The sequence below is a fragment of the Ambystoma mexicanum genome, chromosome 9 (genome assembly GCF_040938575.1).
Source record: "Ambystoma mexicanum isolate Mex_15411 chromosome 9, UKY_AmexF1_1, whole genome shotgun sequence".
NCBI classification, from domain to species: Eukaryota; Metazoa; Chordata; class Amphibia; order Caudata; family Ambystomatidae; genus Ambystoma; species Ambystoma mexicanum.
In genome coordinates this window covers 680,752,677-680,780,107 of record NC_090931.1, presented here as the reverse complement: position 1 = coordinate 680,780,107, position 27,431 = coordinate 680,752,677, and the positions used below count along the sequence as shown (strand labels likewise).

The 27,431-nt window shown below is 45.4% G+C and overlaps 1 protein-coding gene across 15 annotated transcripts in view; it reads right to left on the bottom strand.

Moving 5' to 3' along the window:
* ABI2 (abl interactor 2) overlaps nucleotides 1-27,431 on the bottom strand; it is a 1,586,546-nt gene that overhangs the window by 891,365 nt on the left and 667,750 nt on the right. For 7 of the 15 annotated variants that reach the window (XM_069615537.1, XM_069615531.1, XM_069615535.1 and 4 more), the window contains one exon: nucleotides 26,137-26,154. The exons of the other annotated variants lie outside the window; for them this stretch is intronic. In XM_069615537.1, the coding sequence (XP_069471638.1) occupies nucleotides 26,137-26,154 (18 nt within the window). The remainder of the gene's footprint in view (nucleotides 1-26,136; nucleotides 26,155-27,431) is intronic. 15 annotated transcript variants of the gene reach the window in all.

Below are 27,431 nucleotides of genomic sequence, written 5' to 3'. Positions count from 1 at the left end.
ATATTTCCGGGCATGATGCAATTTCTCCACTGACCTAACATTCCATGATGAATGCAATTTGATGCACAAAAGATTTGGAGACAGAGGGTACAATGAATCTACCATCACCAAGGCACGTCGTAAAATTAACGACAAATCAAGGAAAGACATGCTAGAACTAACCAGTAAGGATAAGGTAACAGAACATACTAATTATGTGGGTATAATCATCTACACCTGGACAGAGACATATCACCTTTTTTGAAAGAGAAACCAACCTTTATTTATACAAAGGCAACAACTATCAAGAATAAACTTTGTCCATCTTTTCTACAGGACAAAAGTTCCAAAGGTATTGACTGGTTGAAACCAGTGAAGGGATTCTTCAAATGCGGCACATGTAATATGTCGTGATATGCGTATTCTGATTCTCAAGAGTTTGTAATGATTTAGGCATCAAGGTTCAAATTAAGGACTTCATTAATTGCCTAACTAAATTTGTCTTTTATGCAATTGTGTGCGTGTCGGAAAACCCATGTGGGCGGCACCAAAAGGGAGCTGCGGACAAGAATTAGAGAGCATATCTGTTCACTAAAAAAAAGGACCTTAAATTACCATTGCCGAGTCACTGGCAGACATGCCATCAATTGGAAGATGTAAAAGACATAACATTTATTGGTCTAAGGAAAGCCCAGGTGGGCAAACGAGGAGGGGATCTGCAACTGAAGCTCAGACAAATTGAAGCCAAATATATTTGCAATTTAAGATGTGTTCAAAAATGGCTCCATTCAGAACATGAGATGGGTGTATTCTTGGAACCAAGACAAACTGTGTAACTGTGATTGTAACCATTGGCGAGCAAGAGTGACATGCCAGTTTCAAGAGGTCAGTAAACAGACATAACATGGGATGCCGGGAGTACTACTGACATTTTAACGATGGCACAGCCACGTATTACCTCATTTAATTTTAGGTGAGGGAAAGCTGTCTGTGTATCATGGTAGTTCAACACTAATCCTCAGGTTCACTCGGCTACTTATAATCAGAGAACGTGAACATTGGATGCTATGGACCCAACATGGGATTATCCATTGGGAGACCCCTGTTCCAGAGGGTGGTCAATTAACAGTCTCATATTTTTATCAAATGCATGTAACACGTAGTAGGGCCATATAGAGTCATACATTACACTTTAATTCAAGCCCTTTTCTGCAAAGTAACTAATACAATATCTTTCATGCTCAGCCTGCATGACTACTTATATAAGGGGCTCGAATATCAATAAGGGCCATTACACAAGTATCAAAATAACTATAGCAACTTTCATATTATACATTACTTTGCATGCCTGCAAGTTAGTATAGTATGTCCAGATTTACATTGTTATTCATTATCGTGGGGCGCTTCGGTCTAGTAAGGCACACGTAACAGTTTTTATAGTTACCCAATATAATTGATTTTGACTACAAATACCATACTGCAACACTGCACAGATTGGTATCCAAACATCATTTTTGACGTTATTTTGATTTACCGCTCGTGCGTGTGACGTCACGACATGCATATGACGTCACATGTATTGTTAAGATTATGAATAGCAATCCGAGATGGCGACTACCGCGCGCCACTAGATTCTGGTTTGGGATTACCCAATGGATTGAGACAACACAGGCAAGTTGACCTCACATCATAACAGTATACCTTCTATTTAGAGTGCTTACTCCTTAATGTTGGGATAACTGGAAAGTGGATATATTACATGTAAGACTCCATGCATTACAGTAGGAGCCATTCATTAATGCAATGTCACGTTATTTATTCTATAGGATTCTAACATGTTATGTGACCACCCAGCTGCTACATTGGCACGCCACTGCGCAATATCACAACCGGAAGTTAGGACTTGGGAGAACACTATTTAGAGCAGAGTATTACTCTCACTTTGTTTTCACCAGGTAAGAGTTATGTTCTCTAGCTCACCAGTGCATCGACGCGTCAGTACTAGCAGCAGCATTTATCACCTTAATTTGACACACTTCACTTATCTTGTTTGACAGAACGCAGTCCATTAAAAGGATTCTCCTCAGTACTTACTGCATCCGTAGTTGATTGTGTAAAGACATTGGGACAGTAAAGAAGAAGGGAACAAATGATACCATTAAACGACAAGGGTAAGAACATCCACTTGAGGATACATGAATCGGCTACATTATATACTCTGAGTGGCATTTCCCTAATTGTCTAAACAAATTTTATAATACAGGTCACAGCCCAGAAAATTAAACTGGTGAGTTTTATGGGCAAGACATCCACAATGTTTGATGCATGGCCAATAGCTAACAGTATCGACATCACTGTCTTCACTCCTAATACACTAATCCTTTGCATGGGTGAGCAGAACACGATTTCAGAGTTAATGCGCTCCTATTGTTTATATGTTATGATTGAACACTATTATGGCATTCTTGAACCTGGCACATCACGATTGCGCATACACTTTTATAAGGGATTTTTTGTTATGAGTTAGAACTAATTGCTCAATCTGAAAAATCACTGTTTAAGATGAAGGTAGGTGCATGCAAAAGTGCAAGAGCACAAGATTGGTACAACTCGAGTGTACTGTTCTTTTATTTCCCTTTTTTTCTTTTGTCTTTCTATAAAAAAATGGTATGTACATGTTATATTTTTATACGAAATATGGAGTTTGTGATGCAATAATGATCAAAATCATATTTGTAGCTATCTACTTTTTGCGTTGTGGGTATATTTTGGATGGAATTATGTTAATTGTCAGCCTTGAAAATGACCGATGGGTCGAAACACGTGTCAGCTGATACAATAAACCAGATCTGCATACCACAGGAGCATTTGGACTTGATAGAATTAACCGAATTAACTTTACTGCAATTGATTGGTCCTTGCGCAGTTCTACAATTCACTGTTTATTCATTTAATGTGAGGTATGGCTAGTCTTTGCAGAGGAAAGGAGCGGGAAGAGGTGTATTGGTGATTGGGGGATTTTCCTTCGGTCCTCTTTGGTATCGCTGGTGTTGTCCCTTTAGTGCCGCTCATTGGCAGTTGAATAGCCATGTTCTCAGTTGTTTTCCTGAAGGTGAGGTGGTCTTCTGTGGTTCCAATATATTTTGGCATTGTGTTCAATAGGTTTGGAATTATGTGTGAGTGCAGTTCCTCCGAATTTCCTTTTTTCATTTTGTTCTGTCTCGATTTGGAGGTTGTTGCTTGATCTTGGGTCTCTTCCTGGTTGGCAGCAGCTGATCTTGGCCTGCCGAAATGTGGCTCCTTGCCTGTGTAGAAATGTATGGGCAGTGCAAAGGGAATTACATTTAAAGGGTTTTTGTTCCTGGGAGGCCATGTAGGCTTCTCAGGGCTGGTGTGATAAGGTCTCTTCTGTTAAATCTCAGGAGTATTCCTTGCTGCAGTGTTCTGGATGCGTTGACTGTTTTTGGCGAGTCCTTCAGGCTTTCCTAGGTAGAGTCTGTTTGAGCAGTCGATTCTTGACAGTATTGGGGAGATGATTGCGAGGGTTTTATGTGGAAAAGAGGTACGAGAGCATCCCTCCGAGTAGTCCCAGGAGGTACAAGCACTTCTTTGTGATAGCGTTGATTTGTGGTTCCAGAGATAGTCTGTTGTCCATGAGCATTCCTAGGTTGTTTATCACACTTTAAGTCTCTGATTGGGTTGCCATGCCTGGTGGCCAGTCCAGTTGTGAGTTGGTTCTGTCAACCTTTGGGGGTGAGATCATTATTTCTGTTTTGGATGGGATCCGTTTGAGGTTGTTTGTTGCCATCCAGTTGTATGGGTCTGTGAGAAAATTGTTGAGGGTATTGTTTGATTCTTGGGTCGTGGCGATCTTCACGATGAGTTCTGTCTCGTCTGTGAAGCAGTAGGCGGTCGGTCCGTTGGTTCAATTGATTTCCATCAAGGGGGACATGTAGACGTTAAAGAGGAGGGGGGGCTGCAGCCTTGTGGCACTCCACTGGAGATATTTTTGGTGCTTGAGGTAAAAAGGTGCACGATAAGTCCTTTTGGTTTGATTTGTGAGGAAGGATTTTAACCATTTTAAGGCAGAGTCTTTTATACTGCATTCCACCAGTCTTTTGATCAGTATTGTGTGATTGTGTCGAAGGCAGCTCATTTGTCTAGCAGTATGAGGGCAGATTGAGTGCCGTTGTCTGCATTTATTTTTATGTCATCCCATATGGATAGGAGTGCTGATTCCGTTCCTCTAAAAGGTCTGAAGCACACTTGCGAGTGGTCAAGTATTCCATTAGTTTCTATGTAGTTAAGTAGGATTTTGTATGCCTGGTTCTCCAGTATTTTCACCAGGTGGGGCAGGTTGGATATAGGTCTTTAGTTGCTAGGGTCTTCCTCACTTTCAATTTAGTATTTTATCAGTAGTTTCATGTATGCCAATATGCCGATTTGAAAGACTTCTGTACTATTCCTGTGTTTAGGGATAGGTTAATTAGATGGTGAAATTGTGATGCTGGAGTGTTGTGGATGGGGACTTCTTTGTATATGTCTGGAGGGCAAGGGAGTCGCTTGGGGATCCTGCGAAGCTGGTGTCCTTTATTAGTGCAGAGAAAGTTTCTTCGTCTATTGGTTCAAAGCGGACGCGTTTTGCTGTGGCTGGTGTATCACCAGTTATCCGTCGTTCAATGGTTGTGTTTATATTTGCATCGATGATCTTTTGGATTGGTTCAATTTTGCTGGGATGGTGCCTTTGTTTCAGGATGAGTTTTAAAAAAAAAAAATCACTTTGATGATTTTGAACAGTTCTTTTTGTGGGTTGGTTGCTGATTGGCTTCTTGTAGCATAGTATTTTTATTTGCTTTGAGGACTGCCGATGAGTTGTCTTTGGTACTTTACCTTGTCCATTGGTTGCAATGTTTTCTCCTTATTTTTTCCAATTTGCAGTTTGTTTTTTGGAGTTCTCTCAGCTCTTTGCTGCCAACCTTTTTGCTGTGGCTTTGAAAGGTTTTGCTGGTGCTAGCGCAAGTTGTTCTAGGGCCTCAGTGATCTAGACGTTTAGTATTTTTTTCCAATGAGACTGGGGTATTTCTGTTCAGCTTGGTGGTGTTCAGTTGAGTTAACTCCAGCAGATCTGTTAAGGATTTCAAGCAAGACTTTTCTTTTCCTAGTGAATTGAATTGATATTTTATTTCTATTGCGCTCGTACACAAGTGTTTCAGAGTACAACAAAGCAAGGGAGGGGAACAGGGGAGAACAAAACAACAATCTTACTAGGCCCAGTGATATTAGGAACGCGCAAGTACATGGGAGGGGGAGGGAGGAGTGCATGGAAGGCTGGAGAAGTGTAAAGTGCGGAGGAAAGGAGAAACAGATAAATATCAAAGGCAACAAACTGTTGTAGAGCAGCCAGCAAGTGGCAAGTGATAAGTTCAAGGCAGCAGACAGAGTAGGTCTGATAAGTGCAGGAAGAAAAGGGGGGGTACTATATGGGTACAGATACAGACCCCAGTGCAAGGGGTAGCCCTGAGACAGTGCGGGAGGGTGACAGGGTTAACAGGTACCTGGGCCCGGAGGAAAGAGGGTGGCCTGGTGCATGGTGCCAAGAGAGAACAGATCAGCAGCGGAAAGGGGGAGCGAAAGCAGAAGCAAAGAGGGAGGTGCTTCCGGAACCGGTGATGGTTCTCCTCAAGTTTTAGAGTGGCAGGGAGGCTGTTGCAGAGAGAGGCCCCAGCTGAAGACAGAGATATACCCCCAGCTCATTTATTTGAAAAACGACTGACCCACGGGGGAGTTAGAGGTAGAGGAGCGAAGAGCTCAGAGGGGAGGGATAGCTGAAGGTATTTTGGACCCAGGCCCCAGAAACCTTTGTGGACAATGCAGAGGGTTTTGAATTTGATCCTTGCATCCACTGGGAGCCAATGTGGCATGTAATATTGCGTTTCTGGATGGTATGCAGGCTAAAGGTTTGACGTAGAATGGTATTTGGTTGGGACGGATGCACAGAGCCCTTCTCTGCAGAAGATTGCGTCTAAAGTGTGTCCAGCATTGTGCGTGGATCCGTTTATTTGTTTGAACTGGAGTGTTTCCGCAGAGTGAGTTTGCTGTGGTTGCAATTAGTTTACGGTCACTTTCCTGGATCTTTAACACATGCTTAAGGTCTCCCCGATTCACTAGCCGTGCTAGGGCTAACCGGTCTGGTCTAACTCATCATAATGGCAGGCAATATATCCATTTTGTAATTATAGATGCCCAGAGTCTCATAAGCGAAGAGTAACCTCCAATCTACAAGCACAAAACCTCCCTCTAGTTTCGCTTCCCCCTTCCATTTTTTTTCTCGGGTCCTTACTCCCTTTTCACTGCATTGTCTTACTAGCCTGCGTTTGTCTAATGGCTTACATAATCCTGCAATGTATATTCCCGTAATCATCACCTTAAATGCCTCACATAATGTGGCCTTGCCTTCTACGGTCCCTTCATGTATGTAAAAAAACAATCTTGCCTGACCACACTTACAAGAGCCTCATCGAAGATGGCCTTCACTGGCAACCAACAAGTGGGAACTGGAAAGTTACTGCCCCCCGCCCTCCTTTTACTAGAAGAAAAAATTACTTAACCCTGGTAATGCTCTTTGTGATAGATGTTCCTTCCACATATTTCTCATCTTTGATATTTTCCAATATTCTGCTTGCTACTTCAGAACTGATTCTCAGCAGAGACGCAGTGCGTCGTCGTATTTGTCCCTCTGCGGCTTCCATCACGCGCCTGTTGCCTCAGTTCAATTCCCCCCCCCTCTACGCACATCCATCTCAAAGGTTATCAGCAACCGAAGTTTGAAGAAAATGCAAAATGTGCCCAAGGATAGAGGGGTAGGTTGGGAGGGAGATGAGGAATACATGGGCGGAACATCCATCAGAAAGAGCATTACCAGGGGCAAGTAATTTGTTCTTCTAATGGATTGTGTCCTCCCACGTATTCCTCATTTTTGATGGACTCCCTTAGCAGTATGTAAAATGGAGGTGGGAAAGGAGAATTTATTTTTGATTTATGTTGTGTAAGACAGCCTTTCCAAGCTTCGCCTCATGACCAGATACGGAATCCAGGCAGTAATGCTTGGTAAAGGGATGTGAAAACCAAGTTGCAGCACTAAAAATGTCCTGCACTGCCAGTCCTCTTTGAAGAGCCGAAGAAGCAGCCACTCCTCTAGTGGAATGTACTCTTAAACCAGTAGGGACATTCTTGCCTGTTAAATTGTAGCATTCAGTGATACATAAAATAATCCAACAGGATAAGGTATGTTTGGCAACAACCTGTGACCAGTATAACCAACAGAGCTTTTTATCCTGTTTGAATTTAGCAAACCTATTGATTTAGAAAGGCAACACCCTTTTGGGATCCAAGTGGTGTAGCCTCTATTCTTCCTTAGAAGGAGGAGGTAGAAAAAAGTAGGCAAAACAATCTTCTGCGCCAGGTGAAATTCAGAAACCACCTTAGGCAGAAAAAGAGGGGTCAACCCCAAACACCACTTTCTCCTTGTAGAAGGTCGTGAAAGAAGGTTTGCTAGACAAGGCTTGAAGCTCCCTTACTCTGCAGGCTGAAATGATCCCTGTAAAAAAGACAGTCTTAAGAGTCAACATTCTTAAAAGACACGTATGTAGAGGTTCAAAAGGAGTTCCCATCAGGAATTTTAAAACCAGATTAAGATCCCAAACTGGGACACTAAATGGAACAGGAGGGAACATGTTCATTAGTCCCTTCAAGAACTGAATGAGAGGGCACTCGAGAGCTGAGCCAAGCTGGCTGCTCTTAGTTGAGTTGAGCACCCAAAACACCTGCTGAATATCCGGAATTAATCCTACCCAACTCGATTGCGTCAACCCTAAAAGTTATTGGTTGGAATGTGGAGCATCTATGCAACCGGGGGACAGTGTTTTGGTCTATAACGTGCTCCAGGGAGCCTGATACCCGAGTGTTGCTGTGGGCCGCGTATGCCGTTGGCAAAAGCTCGGGCAGAGTGGCTCCGGGAGATTGCAGCAGCGGCAGACCTAAATGATCTGCAGCTAGGCTTTGACGGATGTGTAGGGCCACCTCCTGAGGGTTGCGGGCTGCTGTGCATTCCCCGCTCAAGACTGTCACTGGCGAGAGTGAGCGGCTGCAGCGCTCGGAGGAAGGGCACCAGGGTGCGTGATGGGAAGATCTGCCGCCCATCAGGGGTGATTGGCAGACCTATATACAAGGTCAGGAGGAGAGACAGCTCCCTGTCCCAGCACTGTGCGACCGGGATGGTCTAGACTGTGGCATCGTCTGCGCTCGCTGCAGGACCCGGACGGTGGAGCAGCCTGGACCTGGTGGTTGATGCTGCATGTACAGGGGATCGCGGCTGTGCTCGCCTCGTGGGCGACTGATGGTTACCTCTTGGCGAAGGGCTGAGGCTCCAGAGGTGGCTGCGACCCACTGTGCACTGCTGCAACTGCTTGTACCCCTATAGCAGTGTGGGCTGTTGTGGGAAGAACTGGACTGCAGGGACAAGGAAGACCAAGCCGAGGGCCTTCTGCAGGAAGACTTGCTGGTGATCTCTGGGCACAGCGATCCCAAGACCAGAGGGGTGACGGAGGTGGCATTCTGGGGTGGTGAGCTGGCCAGCACCCGAACTGAATTGGAGGGTCATGTGAAAGTGGCAAACTGGTTGGTCCTGCCCCCCCAGCTGCGCATTGAGTGCAAGTGGGCCTTGAAATTCTTATGTGGGTGCCCTCTCTAGAGTGGCTCCACTGACTGGTCAGAAGATTGCAGTGAGCTGGATGGTTGGCAGCGGACATAGGTGGCCATGCAGTCAGTGGGTGGCAACTTCAAACCCGGCTTGAACTAGTGGCCCTTGCTCCCCATTCTAGGGAAGAACTCGTCTGAGGTTTGCGAGGTCCGCAGGGTGTTGCTGTACTCAGCTTGGTTACTAGTTAACATCCACTGGTGCTTTGGAGAGGTGCGCTCTTTGGGTCACCATGGGCAAGCATGATAAAACACAATCAAAGCTCCCATATGGCACCCCTACACAACCAAGGAATACAGTGAGAGGGGTACAAGAGGCAGAGGAAACGGCAGACCCACGCCTGAAGATCCAACCAAACACACTTAAGGATATAAAATGTATCCTGGCTCAATTACAAACTGGCATTAGTTCACTGGACAATAAAATGGACATGCTCACATTCAAAGTGGACCAAATGCAGATTCGCCTAAACCGACTGGACGAACTGGAACAGCACATTTCCACAGTAGAATTCATATTCTGCTCTCCTGGTATTGACCTCCACCTGTTTTGTCCTGTCCTTGTTTAATGTGCGCACTGAGGCCAAAGGGCATGTGGTGCTATACAAGAATAATAATAATAATAATAATAATAATAATAATAAGAGTCCTCCACAACAACTAGAGAAGTGGATCAGCTCTGGAAGATGGTCAAAGAACTCAGGACAAATGGGATGACTTTGAGGCCAGGTCTTGTCGGAATATCAGAATAATTGGGGTCCCGGAGGCGGCGGACAGGAGGCCAATGGAGCAGCTGGTGTAAGCATTGCTGCGAGAGTCAATTGGCGATCAGTGTTTCTCCTCTGCCTTTGTGATAGAGAGAGCACATTGTGTGTTGCCCCCTCCACTCCCCAGTGCCAGGGGCTCATCCCAGGCACATCATCATCGCAAATCTCCTCAACTACCTGGACGCGGAGGATGTTCGGCGCAGATCTAGGGAACTGGGCTCCCTCAGCTTTCAAGGTGATCAGATTCTGGAAATCCAGGCATCAACAAAGACTTTGACTGAAGTGAAAAAACGTCTCAAAGCGAGAGGTTTTAAATATGCAATGCTGTTCCCGGCACGTCTTCGCATTGAGCACAATGGCAAGGCCCATTTCTTTCAGTCCCCAGAGAAGGCAAATTACTTTCTCGACACTGCTGATAAAGAAGCTTGTTCGGCAGGACACAAGAATGGCCCGGGGAGGCCCTCACCCAGAGACCCAGTCTGCAGTGCTGGGGGTAAAGAGGCACTCCGGTGCTGTTGCGTTTTCCTTCATTCTACAGGGGTGGCACAATCGGGGGGACCCTCTACTATGCCAAAGGTGGGACCCTCTACTGTGCCAATGGCGGGTGGGGTTGGCTGAACCGAGATGTTCTCATACGCTGGTTCTTGATGGTTTGGGGGGGGGGGGGTGTTACTGGTGCATTGGGGAGCCAGGGAGGTTTGGTTTCGTTGTTTGGTTTGGTTTATTTCAAACAGCATGCAGCTCACCAGACATTACTCAATGGTATGGGGTCGGGCATGGGATGGATGTAGGCGGAGGCCAGAAACAGGGTTTAATCTGTGCTGTACTCTTCTTTAGCAAGGTCAATGGCAACACTAGTTGGGGTGGGGTCGGGGTGCTGAGAAAAGCATGTGTGGTGAGGAGTGGAGAACATAATTTTTTCATTGAAGGTGGGATGACTAACTATGGAGTTACGTGTATGACGTGGAATGCCAGAGGCCTTAATTGCCCCTCCAAAGCGCGAAAAGTCCTGTTGTATCTGCAGGGGCTCACGCATTTCTGCAGGAGACTCACCTTTCGCTGGTAGGCGAAGCTGGTTTTGCTAAGGCTTGGGGCTGCCTCAGGCATTTCTCTTCATATTCTAGATACTCCTGGGGGGGGGTCTGCATTATTGTCAAAGGGGCGGTTAGGTTCAGTTGCACTGTGGTGGTTAAAGACTCAGAGGGGAGGGTTTTAGTTCTCACTGGGTTGATACAGGGGAGGGGATTCACATTTGTGAATTATTATGGCCCTAAAACGGACTCCATTGAATCACTTGAGTTCATAGAGATGCATCTACATAAGCACCCGGAGAGCGTGATCTGCTGGGCTGGCGATTTTAACACGGTATTGAACTGCATACTTGACGGGATGGAAGCCCCCTTAGAGGCGTGCCTAAAACATCTGATAAATTGAGGCAGATTTGTGCGAATGAAAGTTTGGTGTACATTTAGAGATCTCGCCATGGCTTGGGGAAGGGATACATGTTTAGGTCCTAGGTACATGGCTCAGCCAATAGGCTACACTTTTTCTTGGTCTCCGCTGGGGTGTCCGGATGGTTCTCTATTTGAGAATTTGGCACACACGCTGTCTGACTATGCCTCCGCGATAGCGGCTCTAACCATCCCAGAGAAGCGGCAACAAGGTAGAAACTGGTTTTACAAAAATGGAAGTCTGTGAGACACTGAGTTCTGAGAGGAGGGGGTTATCCAGTTTTTTCAAGAAAATGAAGGGACTGTGGAATCTTATTCCACCCTATGGGAAGCCTTAAAATGTGTGATCAGGAGGTTCTGTATTGCAAAAGAAGCAGGGGTTCTTAAAGCCATAAGGGTGTGGCTGGCTGATCCTGAAGCTCATTTGAAAGAGTTGGAAGCTGTAACAGGGTTTCTCGGGAATGATGGCGTGCAAGTTTCGGGAGGAATTAAGGCTCTTTCATGATGCAGCGGGGCGTGAGCTTAGGTTCCTCCATCTGAGTGCAGCCAAAAGGTGATATGGCGAAGCCAGAGGAATGGGTCCTTACTGGCCAGTCTGGTCAGGTCTGAAACTGCTAAGTTTTACATACCTGCGATCGCAGATCAGTCAGGGCAGCTGGTGCAGACGAAAGAGGAGATAACGGGGGCACTGTTGGAGTTCTACAGTGCTCTGTGTTCTTGGCGGGCTATGATCGATCAGAGTGAGCTTGATACCTACCTCGATCAGATCGGGTTGTATTGGTTAGCGCAGGAAGAAAGAGTGGTTTGGCAAACCGTTGTCTGAGTGTGAGATCCATGAGGCTATAAAATTACTCCCCGGTGGAAAAGCAGCAGGCCTTAAAGGGCTTTCGGATGATTTCAATAAAGCCGCATACTTGTTACCCATATGCTTTGCATGTACCAGCAGGCGTTGCGCGATGGTGTTTTACCAGAGTCCATGCGAGCAGCCGTGATCGCTTTCCTACTGAAGCCAGGGAAAAACCCAGTAGACTGTGCATCATATCGCCCAATATCCTTGATAAATGTGGACTGTACAATTCTGGCTAGGGCGCTGGCCAGTAGGCTGGCACCCATAATGCCCAAGTGTGTGCCGGGTGAACAAGCAGGGTTTATTTCCCAGGAGGTCAATATTTTATGGTCTTTGGAGAATATTTGGCCTCCTGTTGATTATAGATTAGCAGTCTTCTGCGATAGCGGCCCTTCCCAACGCTGAGAAGGCTTTTGATTCAATTGAACAGCCTTTTGTTTTTGCCGTCTTGAAGCGCATGGGGAATTTATACGGATGGTTTCCCTGCTGTACAAGGGCCCGGTAGCGCTACTTCAAGTGAATGGCAGGCTCGTAACGCCTTTGTTGTTTACTCTTGCCGTGGAGCCGCTTGCAGAACTGGTTATCTCAAGGCACAAAGATAGAAGGGTGCAGCTCTATACGCATAAATTGGTGATATATTTATATGCAATGGCCCGATTCTGTTCATTAGAGACCCAGCTGCCAACTTGGCCCCTTAATGTTAATCCCACTAATTCAGTAATACCCCCCCGCCACCCAAGTAGCGGCACAAGGATGTTTCAAGATGAGTTCCAGTTGCACACTGATAGCACTCAGTACCTGGGGGTGATGGTTGCCGGATCTAATGAGGAACTTTATCAGGAGAGCTACTGGGTCAAGTTGGCAAGCACTAAGAAGCTTCTGGGGATATGGTTAAATTTGACTTTGACCCTCTTCCAGCATATATCGTTCATAAAAATGTTAATACTACCTAGATTTTTGTATACATTTATCAACGCGCCCATAGTAATCCCTGCTACAATTTTTTAATTATTAAAGTCTGTCATAACTAACTTTATTTGAAACGAAAGGCAGGCTTGGTTGCGCTGGGATAAACAGGAGGCTCCCCTGGGAAAGGGGGTGTCTTGCACTACTGGATCCTGAGGCATAATGGATGGCTGCACTGGTGTCTTATCTGCTGCAGTGGTGAGACTTAAAACCAGACAGAGTGCATGTGCAAATTGAGAGGGCGAATGTTGCCCCTTCCCTTTTGAGATCGGTTATTCTCACCTCCCCACAGCTAATCTCTATGCACATAACATGGTCGACCTAACCGGCAATGCATGGAAGCAGGAAGAGGGTGCAGCACGTGATCATCTTTATTTCCGGCTCCTCCCGATCAAGCATGTGCTGGGGATTCCGGTTACAAGCGAGAAGGGTTTTGTTCAATGTATGGTCAGGTTGGGGCTTGTGCACTGGCAAGATCTTTGTCCTAATGGACAGTTCATTACTTTGGAATAGTTTAAAGCTGGGGGGGGGGAGGGCGGCCTTTCCATGCTGGACGCTTTCCTGTATTTTAGGCTTCGGGTAAGCTAAAAGGATCGGTTTGTTAGCTTCCCTGGGGGGCCCCCGGTCGTGCGTCTTCTGCATGGGTTAATTAGCTTTGGGAACAGTATCATGGTGGTATCTTGGCAGTATGCCACTTTAATAGATAGGATGTCAGGATAGGTAGACCTAAGGAACTTCTATCTCACGTGAGGTGTGGCGCGAGCACTTAAAGAATGATAACGCTGCCATATATCCCTTAGAAACCTGCAGTGCTTGATGGGCTAAAGGCAGTAAAAAGGACAAAACAGCAGGTGTATCACAAGAAAAAGTTTCACTGTCTTTATCTCTGCACCAGCTGCAAAACCTGTTTTAACGGCAGCGGTACAGAGCTTTAGTTGCTGGCCTTCTGGCTGAAAGCAACACCTCAATTACGTCTTCCGGGAGGTCCCAATCTCTAACGTATTCTTTCTGAAATCAGACTTGAAGGTTCAGGGTTCTGATTTCTGGGTGAAGAATGTGACCTCTCTCCTGAGTGAGCTGGTCTGCTCTTTGAGGAAGACGAATCTGAGGGCAGATGGACATGTCTAGAATGTCTGGGTACCACATCCTCCTGGCCCAATCAGGAGCAACCAGGAACATGGAGTTCCCAAACTTCCTCAACCTCCTGATGACATGAGGAATGACTGGGAACAGTGGGAACGCATACAGAAGTGGAAATTCAGATTTCACCATGAACACATTCACCCAGAGTTCCTCTCCCTGGCGCAGAACAGGTCGCATTTCCTGGTGATCTCTAGAAGGACTTCCTGAGCTAACTCCCACTCATGGGAGACTGCTCTGCCTGCTCAGAGCATCCGCCGCTGTGTTGTCTCAGACTAGGTGAACGGCCAACAGATTCCTTCTTTCAGTGCCCAAAACCAGAGCTGCACTGCCTCTCTGCACAGTGGTAGTGACCCTACACCACCTCTGTTGTTGAGGTAATGCATGGCCACTGTATTTATCTGTCATTTTCAGAATAAACCCCCCACCCCACCGCAGAGGGGGCAGAAAGGCCATCACCGCTAGTCTGATTGCCCTCGCTCCAAAAGGTTGATGTGTAGCTTGGACTCCGATGGAGACCAACGACTGCTGACTGTCAAATAGTTCACAAGAACTCCTCAACCTGTGAGAGAGGCATCAGTAACTACTGCAATCTCTGGCCATGTTGGCCAAAAAGGCACTCGCTTCAGCACATTCTCTTTGCAGGCCCACCAAAGGAGGCCCTGCACGTCCTTGTTCGGGACCTGAAGGTCCATCATCCTGCCTGAGAATTGTGACCAGGCCCACTGAAGGGATCTCATCCCCAGATGGGAGGAAAATGCGGGATATCATGAGACCAAGCAACCTCAGAAAATTGAAGGCCGGTAGATGTTGGGCATTCTGAAACTTCAAGAACATCTGCACAATGTGCTGAGTCCTCACCTCTGGTGGCGAAGCTTCCCTAACTGAAGCTATTGGGAAGGAATCATGTGGAACTTCTTGAAATTAAGGGAGAAGCCCAGCTTGTGGAGGGATTGGCAAGTGATGCCGAGATGTTCCAGAAACTGTAAGGGAGAACAAGCTCTGATCAGCCTATCGTATAGGGAGAAGTGAATTCCTCCCCTCCTCCGACTTGCTGCCACCACCACCATCAACCTGGTGAAGGCCCTCTGGAAGGAGGAAGTACCATCCTTGGTTCTTCTCCAATACAAGTACCCAATCGATTGCACCTTTCTCCAACAGGCTGATAATCTTCTGCAAGAGGAACAGATCCGGATTCTGAAAGATTGGCTCCCTGTCGGGTGATTCGGAGGCCTTTTAATGAATGAGAGTCAGTAACCCTGGGCTACAGTTTGTAGATCCACAGCATTGTAAGTAATCCTTTGCCATTCCTCCATAGTCTGTGTTAATCGGACCCCCACTGATGTCCTGGTGACTAAGGCCTCAGAGAGGTTTTGGTGCTGCAGATGTCGCGGATGGCAACAAGGTTGTGGCTGAGAGAGTGGGCTTCCCCCCCAAGTTCTCGTCCACTATGCAGAACTCTTCTGTAGTCCGCTTTATGAGCTTTGGCCTCTTGTCCTTCCAAGAGACGAATAGTAACGATAAGAACAATCCCTCCAACTGTGGGAGGCCGCTTGTGTCAGCTGCGGTTGACTTACAGCTGCATTCAATGGCTTAGCCACTGCCTTAGATGACTGAAGCTTTTCCAAGCTCTCATCAGCCTGTGAGGAAAAAAGCTGGGAGCAATCAAGGGCATATGCAGAAATCTTGCTTGAACATCTGGAGCAAATCCAGACCTATGCAACCAAGCAAATCTTCGTGAGACGGTGCTTGCTGTCATCACCCGACTGTCACCATCTACCAAGTCCAAACCAAACTAATGACTGGCACATCGCATCCTTTATGATGTTCAGGAAACCTTACCTTTCCTCACCCTCAGGTACGTGATCTGCAGCCATCGCTGTCGGCTCCCATACAGTAAATGTGTATTTTGCTAAGGCACATGTCGCATTAATGAACTTTAAATCCATGCTGCTTGCTGAAAACACCCTCTTCCCCAAGGCGTCACATTTATTGTCGTCCCTATCCAGGGGATCGTAGGGTAAGCAGCTGCCCTAGAGGTAGAAGTAGCTGCAATGACCAATAGACTTTCAGGTGTAGGTTGTTTTGATAAGAAATCAGGATCCTTAGCAGAGAGCCTGTACTTCCTTGCGAAGTCTTTATTAACAGCTGGAGTAGTGTCCGATTTCTTCCAATTCTCTGGCACCCTGTTCCGCAGGGCTGTATGGAACGGGAGGACAGGGTCCTTTGCAGAACCTTTATCCAATATATCGGTCATGTCACCATGCTCATATACGGCAACCGGTCCTCCCCATCCCAGATATTAAATTATCTTGCCCATAACAGACCTGTATGAAGCACATGCATGTGCAGAAGGATATGGGTTATTAAATTCAACCTCAGGAGAGGTATGCAGCCAACTAGCATCCTTCAAGGAATCTAAAAGGTGCTGTAATCTGGACTCTTGAGAGATTAACTCCTCAGGCACATTGGAAGTTCCAAATTCCAGGCCAAATTGAGGTCTATCTCCATCTCCCTCCTCCAAAATCGAACCCATGGACTTAAAAGTCCTTGTTTTGAAGTGCTCTCTAATTCTTCGTCAACTCTGTCAAAGAAGTCGATGGCATCGACTTCGACAGTTTCGAAGGAATCGACACAACCTCCTTTGAAGGAGTGTAGGGTAGATGCTTAGGCTTCGGTATGTCTCAAACCTCAATGCTTCAAGGAAGCTTTGAACTGCATGGGTCACAGGCCCGCGAGCAGAAGCCTCAATAGACTCCCTGTCGGCATTACGAGGTGCAATGGGGTCCGTAGTCATCTTCGGCTCTTTTGAAGTTGGGGAAGGGGCAGCCTTCTCAAACAACTGCATCACTTGGAGGCGAAAATCCTCCCATTCAGCTTTTGACACCGACTTAACTAGGAAACTTACTAGTTTTGTATCAGGTGAGGAGTCTGAAAAAGAAGAGTGGGTTCTATGACGCCTCTGCTTTTTATGGGAGGCCGATGATGACTGGTGTCGAGAGCCGCTTCTCGACCAAGAACGATTACTATGTTTTGAGAGCTTTTTCTTTCGCTGGGGTGAAATACCTCTCAAAATTCTCTCATCTGAAGACCTCTTCCTGGATGGAGTAGTTGAAGAGAACCTGGATGGGGGGGGGGGCTTCCCCGGGATGAGCTCCCCCTTTATCTCTTTTAAGGCCTTAACGGTCATTGACTGACAAGAGCCGCAACCATCGACCTTGTGATTGGTGCCAAGACATCGAAGACCCATCCGATGCCGATCGGTGATGGACATCTTCAACCATAATCGGTACATCTTTTAAACCAGGTCTTCAGTGTAGAAATCTTCAAAGATAAGATAAAAACAATAAGAAAAAAACAGAGGCGATTTTTAACCATTTTCAAGCATGCCAAACATGAAGAAAAATGGAACTGAGGCAATGGGCGCAGTGCCTGCTACTTATACGAATGTCGACGTCATTGTCAGGAGCGTGATGGAAGCAGCTGGGGGGGTCGACGACGCACTGCGCCTTTTGATGAGAAAGATTTCCAAAGCTGCCAGCAGGATATTGGAGAATATGAAAGATGAGACATGCGTATGAGGACACAATTCATTAGAAAGGCACAGATTTAAAAAATGTACAGTGCATACAAAAGAAAACAAACATCAAACACCCTCTGAGCTCATGAACACAGTCTATTCTACTGTAAGATGTATGTACAAAGGAGCAGGAGTAGCCTATTATGTGAGGGTGCCCGTGTCGCCACAGCTCAACTAAATCTAAATCTTCCATGTGCTGTTAAAGTGCTATTGAGGCCTGTCCCAGTTCTTTGCTTGCTTGTATGGACAAAGCCAAGTTCCCATCCAATATGCAATTAAAGTCTTCAGCCCATATGAGTCGGTGATCCGAGCACTATTATTTTGGCCATATCAAAAAATATGGGTTGTTTGCAGCCGAGTCGGATTAGCATATAAGTTCTGTGCAATTCTCACATAAATGCCATTAATATCCAACAATACACAATTAATTTTCAGAGGAACAGCAGTGCTAACCTAAATCAAAATCCAGATAACTGAAGGAGGAGCTAAAGAGATGCCCATCTGTTTCCTACTCAGTTCGGCATGTTCTACTGCCATCAAGTGAGCCGCCTGTAATAGCACTATGGTTTCTGGGCTAATGCACAGCATCTTCACCATTCCCTTTTTCTTTTTTTTTCTTTTATTTCGGGTTTTCATAGTCACAGAACAGAGAACATTTAGGAAGACTTAAAGAAATCCCCTCCCCTCCCCTCGCCCTCCCCCGGGTAACAGGATCTTCTCAATTAAATTAAACATGAACAATCCTTCGATTGCCTAGTGTGGGTAACAGCACAATACACATTACTCCGGTGGCCATGGCCGCCTCTCAGCCTTTCTGAAGTCTATGGCAGTAGTCCAATGATCGGGGAGGTCCGCCGAGGGGTCGCCATTCATCTTGCACAAAATCCTGTGTTTCACGATCCCCACGTAAGTACCAGGTTGCTTCAGTTATTCCAAAGTTTGGCCATGAACTCCCCCCCCCTCACAAGGTCTCATGTGATGCTGCCCTCCCATGAAGTGCTGCTGTGTTCCTTTCTATAGTGCATATATTCAAAGACACATTGGGCTTCATTACAAGTTTGCCAGTCTGGTAGTAACAGCGCCGGTAAGCTACCGGCACCATTACTACCGGACCGGAAAACTAAGTTCTACTCGCGGGTGCCTTTTCCGCCCGCCAGGTCTGACCTGACCGTGGTACCGGCACCCACGAGCAGAGCATGTCTGATGGACCGGCACCATTCAAGAATGGTGCCAGTGCATCCGACCTCCCCATTCCCATTGTGCCCCATGGGGCTTATTACCGGCACCCGGCAATATAATTATTACCGGGGATGTACCGGGTCCGCCGGTGCTGGATTGAATGCCCCGGTACATCCCCATTGCCAGGTGCCGGTAAAAAACGAATGGCGGCAGCCGTGCCGGTAATTACCGGCACAGCTACCGCCAACGTCGTAATGAAGCCCATTGACCCATTCCCTTTTACCTGGGAACCAAACAAACTTCCATTTCATAGCCAGGTAGGCCTACGCCGCAAGCAGCAGGGGTGCTACCAGCCCCCCAATCTTGCCCAGAGCCCCATCAATTTCCTCCATCCCAAACAGGGTCAGGATCAGCGTTTTCGTACGCTGAACACCATCAATTTCCTTTATCCAGCCCAACACTTCATCCCAGAGCATCTGTAGCCGGGGACATCCCCACCATATATGCCGGTAATCGGCCCTTGCCCCATACGAATGGAAACACTCCGGGCTAGTATTCTGAAACATCTTAGAAAGCCTGACGGGGTCGTATTGCCACCTATGTAAGAGTTTAATGGCATGCTGCTTATATTGGCAGAAAATCGACGTCTGAGAGGCCTCTCTACACAATTTCAGACACAGCGCGGGGTCTAATTCCCTCTCCAGTCACTTTCCCCATTTCCGTCTCAGCTTTTCCGTTGACCCCTTCCCAGCAATAACCAGTTCTTTATACATGACCGAGATCAGGCCCTTCATTTCCCTTCTCTTGTCTAAGAGCTGCTCGAAGGGCGTAAGGTCCCTCTGTATCTTATCCCTCCATTTTCCACTTGTGAGCATCCCTTTCAGTTGGAGATTTGAAAAAATGGAAAGCGTACCCAGACCCAGTTCCCTCTCAAGTTCACTGATTGACAAATGTGTCATTCCTCCATAGATGACCCACTCTCTCAAGACCCGCCTCATACCAGGTCTGAAAACTCCCTGGGCCAGGGATCGTGTCCCGTATTTCTGGCGCCCACAAATGGCTCAACGGGGAGGGCCAGGTCATCACCCTTTCTATATCTGTGCCCTGTCTCCACACTTTCCATATTGTGCCCAGGATTGGTTGGTCGCAAATTCTGCGGGGGATCCTGTTCCTAGGGACCCACAGCCATTCCCCAACTGAGGCGGGGGACAGATGTAGATTGTCCAGGCCTACCGATTGGTATTCTCTCTGCTTTCTGAGGTGTGGGACGAGGACCTGTAACTGCAAGGCTTTGTAATACAGTTTCAAATTGGGGAGCCCAACGCCTCCCCTGTACTTCAGTAGGGTAAGGACATCAAATGATATTCTCTGCTTTTTCCCCTGCCAAAGAAATTTCAACATTGCAGCCCTTCTTTCACAGAACAATGTCGGTGAGATACAGATCAGTAGCATTTGAAACACAGAGGAATCTCGGTAAGCACACCATCTTAAGGGCGTTAAGGCGTCCGAACCACAAAATTGTTAGTTTTCCCCATCTTTCCAGATCTGCCCAAAATCCGGCTAGCATCGTAGAGAAATTAGCCCAGAGTAGGTCCTCCAAGACCCTTGTAAGGTTTATGTGTCGCGGCTGGTCAATAGTACCAGAGGAGTGCACCTCCCTATATCCCGTCCCCTTTTCTGTCTAGCAGGAGCAGTATAGATTTCAACTTATTGATCTTAAACCGAAAGATCTCTGTATTCTTTCATCAGTGCAATTGCCTTGGGCATGGAGGTTAGGGGGTTCTTCATGTGCAGAAGCAGGTCATCTGTGTATAATGCAACCTTGTATTCCTGTCCCGCCCACTGTGAATCCCTCGACTGCTGGATCATCCCTAATTCTCTGTGCTAGCGGGTCTAAAGAGAGCGCAAATAAAAATCGGGATAGACGGCAGCCCTGCCTCGTACCTCTACTCAAGGTCAACCATCGGGAGGATAGCTCAGGGGTAACGTGCTCGCTTTGGAAGCAAGACAACGGAGACCAACACAGGTTCAATCCATGGGTCCGCACTTAGAAACCTCTGGGTATTAAGCGCGTTTTAAATAACCCATTTTATCATATCGAGTAAAGCCTCCATTGACCGCCATGCACGCCCGGTGGGGATCCATAAACTACCAGTATGCCTCACATGAACCTAGGACCCAGGCCCACTTTGCCCAGTACCTCCTTGAGAAAGCCCCACTCAACCCTGTTGAAGGCTTTTTCCACGTCCACCGTTAGGCGTACAGGGTACTCCAACCCCATTGTACCTTACCTCATGGATCAAGTGCAAGGTTCTCCGAAAAGTGTCCGCCCCCTGGTGTCCCCTTATGAAGCCCACTTGATCCGAGTATCAGTTAGGGCATGTGCATCTCTAGTCTTGCAGCCAGGACACGCATGTAGATTTTGCCATTCAATATTTAGGAGCGAGATGGGGTGATATGATCCGCATTTTTGACGGTCCCTGCCCTCCTTCGGTATGACCGTGATCATTGCTCGGGAGAAGGTCTCCGTAGCTTCCCCCTCTGTGATATCATTGAACAATTGTACCATAAATGGGAGAAGGGGGGTAAGAAAAGATTAATAAAAGCTTGCATAGAAACCATCTTCTCCCAGGGCCTTCCGCGTGGGAACCCTTGACACTGCCCTCTTTATTTCGTCAGCAGGTAGAGGGGCTTCCAATGCCTCAGCATCCTCATGAGAGAGCATGGGCATTCGAATTCCTTCTAAGATCTGGGTTGACACCTGTTTTATACAGATCCTCATAGAATGACGCGAACGCCTCCCGAATTACTTCCCCTCCCTTGGTCATCCGTTATCCCCACCCCCTCTATGGCCTCAACCCACCTGTCGGCCAGCTGTCCCCTGAGTCTTGATGCTAACAATGCATCCACCTTGCCTCCCTTTTCATAAAACCTTTGTTTCAGGGACTGCAGTTGCCAAATCACCTATCCTTCCTCAAGAAGTCGCAATTCCTCCCTTCTCCCTCTCGCCTCGAAGACCCTTCCTTCTCTCCCCTCTACCGTGTCCTCAACCCTCCCGTCCAACAGGGCAATTTCGGCTCGTAGCTTGTTTTCTATTAATGTCCACTCTTGGTTTTCCTGGGCCCCCTAACTGATCAGGATTCCCCCTCCATGTCACCTTCCCCCGCTTCCCATACCGTTATCTTAGAACCCTCCCCTGTATTATTCACCTTGAAATACTCCACAATCTCTTTGGACAGTTCCTCATGGAACACCGGGTCTTTCCATAGGGAGTCGTTGCATCTCCATTTAGTTCCCCTGGGTACCATCCCCAGCCAATTAAGGCCCACCAACAGCAAATCATAGAGATCTCCGAACACATTGCATCATCCCATAGACCCCTTGATATATAGATGTAGTCTATTCTGGTAAATGTGCCATGTGGGGCAGAGTAGAAGGCATACCACCTGTCCTCTGGGTGTAAATGCCGCCATATGTCCCGCAGCCCATACACTTGCAACATTCCCAAGACCGCCTTGTGCACTGGTCGAGGCCCTTCTGCCGTGTCTCCTTCCCGGGTTTGTCCATCTTTCCGAAAATCTGCCCACATGTTTAGGTCGCCCCCCAGAATTATCTAGCCCATTGCTTCGAGCATCAACTTTGGAAGTGTTTGCAGCAGATACTTCTGTTGCCCCTGGTTTGGGCAATAAATTGTGGCGAATGTGAACCAAACCTTGTTTATAAACCGAGATCAGGAGAGCCCTAGCTTCCCCCACCCGTCCAAACCCTCGTGACCTCCATCTTTAGTCCTTTTGTCATAAGGATGCATAGCGCCGCTTTTCCGAGAGGGTCCGATCCCAAATATTCCTGTCCCAGTGCCCTCCCCAGCACCCTCCTTTCTTCCCCGCTAGCATATTTGGTCTCTTGAAGAAACAGCACATCAAAACCACCCATACAGAATTCCCTAGCCACCAGTGACCGCTTTGTGGGCAAGTTCATCCCCTTATCATTCAACGTCCCCACCCTCAGGAGACCCACTCCCTTAACTACTGCCATCCTCCCAACCTTCTCGTCTTTCTGCCTACAGGCACTATGGGTGGTCCTGGCCCATATATCCCTACCCCTAAAACCAATAAACACTTATTTGAGAAGATCCTTGTCCTACCCTCTCCTAAGATGATCCCCCCTTACCCACCTTCATAACCCTGCTCGGCACCCGAATCCCCCATGTTACCATCAACAGGGGGATCATTAATTGCCAATATGTAGTCTAGCCTTAGCTTTTGGTGAGGCCCCAAAAGTAGGAACCTTCTCAGTGTTACTTCCTCTAGAATGTCCCATGGGTTCCCCCTGCTCTAGCGTTCTCGCATGATTATATCACTATGATTCAAGATTGTGTCTGTATCAGACACTCTCAATCCTATCACTCATTTCACCGCTCCTTGCTCTACTTCCTGTTCTCCTCCTACTCCCTCTCGAGGATCTTCCTAGGTCCTTTCTCCCTATCTCGCTCTCCCTCTGATGCTTATTGCATGTCTGGTTGTGCGTGACATTCCAAACCTGGAATAAAGGAGTGGCACGGTTGTGTTATGAAAAGTACACAGCTCATTTGTTCACTCAATGAGTAGAGGCACAGAGCCTTTGTTCTCAGTAAGATGTCCCTGGTCCCATTTGAGCTAGCATGACCATCTACAACGTTTTTCATGCAAAAGTAGAAATCTTACAAATCTGAAATAGACCCGAATGGTTGGATCCTCCTGGACAATAGGAGGAGGAGACAGCAGCCACTCCTATTTCTGCTATGTTGGCAACTCCTGAGCCAAAATAATCACAGCATCTTATTTTAGAAAGGGAAGGGTTTTAACCTAGAAAAACTGCTTTGCATCAACTAGGACAAGATGAAACAGTACTTGATTTGTGCTCTCTGAAATCTACGATTACATACAGTAGGGGCTGCAGGGGACGGCATGGATGAATTGAAATTCCTGGCACAGATTTTAGAAGGAATTTATTTATAGGTACCTCTTCTCCCTTTAGCTTGCTTGGAAGGTAGAGTAAGTATAGCATGTGGGTACATTAGGCTTCTTGTGTTCTCGACTGGACTAAAAACCAAAAGAATAATTATCAATTTGAGAGAATAATCGTATGTCACTCTGAAAAGCTAGGCCAAAAATTCTGACAGATGTCAGCACACATAACAGACCAGAAGAACAAGTAACTTACCAACTGTAACGTTCTTTCGATTGGATGTTCCTCCCACGTATTCCTCATCTTAGATATATATCCTTACCTTCAGCTTTGCTGAAGGTAAGGATATATCTAAGATGAGGAATACGTGGGAGGACACAATCCATTTGAAAGACCACTCATGAATATCCCTTAATCTAGTTTGTTGCGTGTACCATCAGAAAAGTCAAAATAATTTCTTAGGAAATGTTTATGTACTGTAGGGGCCTGAAAAGTTAATCAGTGATCATAAATCAAAGATTTTCTAAATCATTACAGTGAGACATTAATTACGTTATTGAAGATGAGATGTCCATGTGGATTACCGGACAGTTGGATAATACCCCCTTTTCACTCTTTATCTAATGTTGCAGTTAAGAAGTGGGCACTGATATGAACATCCTTGCACTACAAGACAAAGGTAGTGAGTAATTTTACATTTTGTAAGCTTAGGTCTGTATTGAATTATGTAATTATCTTTTGAAAGCATATTGAATACTTTATGCATAAATAATATGAATATAAACTTTGAAATAAACTACTAGCATCTCAAACAGTTCTTCAGACTTCACAAAGGAGCTTGAATAAGATATAAGCAAACAATGTTTTACTAAGCAAATGTACAATTTATGAACATTTCTTGATTTACAGTTTGTCACTCCTTCCACTGTGAAAAGCCTGTTTTTTCACAATTTTGATCAAGTTAATTTTGAGCGAATGTATTCTGTTATGCAGAGTTATTTCAATTTTAAGTCCTGAAGAAGTGTTAAGTTATGAATGGAACATATGCAAATTTGTGTTTTTACAGGATGTGATCAATTCAAGCAGAGGAAGTCGTAGTATTACAACTGTGTATTGGAAATTATTAAAAACCTCAACAACAAAAAAAAAAGTTGTACAGATATAGTTTAAGGTAACTGGTAAATTATTCACAACTCTGCTACTGCCACACCTTATTCCCAAAAATCTAAATTATTCACCAGCAAGAAACATTTGGATTACTGGAGGGCTAATTCATTACCTCTGCCGTTACCCACATTGATTTTTTGATTTCCTCAAATCTAGTGGCGTCTCCACCAATTTATCCTTTGAAGGCAATCTGCAGATTATGCAATCTGATTTTAACTTAAAGGAAATGACTTGGTGCATATAAAGTATGCATACAAAAAAATAACTAACGTCAATAAGTCTGAAGTGCAATTTCCCCATTCACTCGTCTATCGTGATTTCATTTGTACACACCCATGATTAGAAAATGAAATGACTTTTTTGAGTTCAACATCTAAATAAGGAAGCAATCATTCCAACACTACTTTAATCATTTCAACACTGCTCAGCAGGGGAGAGATTGAGTCTCAAAGTGGGTAGACAAATGATGCAAAGCTAGAGATAAGGAGAGGATGGACAGACTAAAACAAAGAAAATTAGGGGCAAAGAGGCTGGAGGAACAGAAGGAAGAGATGCCGATAACAAAAAGGGAAGCAAGGAAGGGTATGAATGGAACTGGCAAAGAAGTAAAATTAGGGGAAAACTGAGAAATGTGGAGGAAGCGGGGCTTGAGTATAGATGAAAATTGTTAAGAGTTTAAATGAAAAGCACAGATGTGTCTGAAATACAATCAACACTCCTATATTAATAAAAAGAACATGTTGCTTACGGCTATGTTGTGATGGACTCAAACATCACACAAAACATAATTATTTGCATAGCAAACAAGCCATTTTTAATGGAAACTGCTTCATAAAACATTTAATTTCAGGTAGAGGTCAAACGAAATTCAGTGCACATCAAAATTATGTACTACATATATTTTACATGTGTCAACTTGCAACAATTACATTTTGAAATATTTTTACTGCAAATCAATAAAGCTTTACCAATAATGAGACTAGAAAAAGTTATTACAATGCACACTATGTACAGAATAAAAAGAATATTACACAGGGGGAGAAAGAACCAAGCTATCAAACGTATGTGCATCCTTTATTACAAAGTCAGTGTATCATCAACATTGTTGATCATGTGTAGCTATGCTCATTTAAATGCATCAAAAGTCTTCCTTGGGTAGATTTCAAACAGGTTTGCTCGTACTGCAATGCAATGTCTTCATCAAATAGATAAACAATGGAACTGTGCTATGTATCACAATACAAGGGGAAATGTACTTCCAATTGTGAACAAAGTGAAAACAGATTTTTGCCTCACTCCCCATGTGTAACATTCCCTATGAAGTTTAAGAATGGAAATCCAGCCCTGGGGGACTCTTACCTTAAATCTAAGTAACCACTTAATGCATAAATGGAGCAAATAAAAGAGGCAAGGAAAAAAAAGCATTGAAAGGTTAGTTGAAACGTCAGAAAATGGAGAAGTAAACAGAAAAAAAGGAAAAACAAAGTTAAGCATTTAGCACTGACAAGAGCAATGCATCTGTAGACCACAGGAAGAGTGAGTAAAGCAGAATGTGTTATGGACAGAAGAAAAAGTTTTCAGATGAAATATTTATAATCTATGCAAGCATCTTGAAAAAGGAAAGTCTATGGCACTTGCAGACATCAAACATTTTGTCTAAATTACAACTGACATGACAAAGAAGCAACCATTAATAAAAGGAAAATGACTAGACATTTACAAGTCAAACGAATGATTAATCAAACAACTCATAGAATTAAGAGAACAAACGAAAGGCAAAGTTAAATTCAAGAATACAATGAAACAATTTCAATTTTACGAAACGTTAAAATGTCATCACACATAAAAACAAGACTAGTACTAAATGCCACTGCACCCAATCCATTGGTTCTTATTAACTTCCAAATTCTGTCTCAAAGGTGGATGGTTATTTAGATAATCCACCGAAAGGCTGGTGCCTCTGAAGGACTCCTAAGGCCAAGTCGAGTAACCTCGGACCCATCTGGGTCACATGTTTAAGGGCACGAAGTCAGAGAGCTCCAGTTTTAGCATGAATACCTATGAATTTCCAACTTTGCCAAAGCATAGCTTGTGGACTGAAGAAGGCCTCACCAAAGTAGACCTTTCTTGGGTTTAATACCCGGTTGGTGGCTCAGTAGGGTTGGATGTCAGGTTACACCTGGCTAGCTGTTACGACTCTGGTGATGCCATGAAAGCTTCCTACCATGTTGTCAAATTAATGTTCATCTCGTTGGTTTTGCTCCATGCTGAAGTTCTCATCAGCTCCTAACTGGCCAGCAGCCAACAATTAATCAGAAATTACTCAAGGCAACTTCTTCTTCATTTCTTACTTCAACATGCTAATATTCAGGCAGTAAGAACTGAGATGGGCCATTTATTATAAGTCAAACCCGACCATAGTTCACATTGTATTTATTTATTTGTGAATCAAAGAATAAACTGAACAATTTAAGCATGTTTGCATTGGTGTCTGTTTGCAAAAAATCAAATATTTGCCTTTTTAGAACACCACAATTCAAAATACCAAGTAGCATCCTGGTTGCAAATGATGCTAAAAAAGAAAAGTTATTGATAATATAACTCTTTGGAGAGTTTACATACATCTCAATGTGTCCCATTGTGGTAAAGTGCAG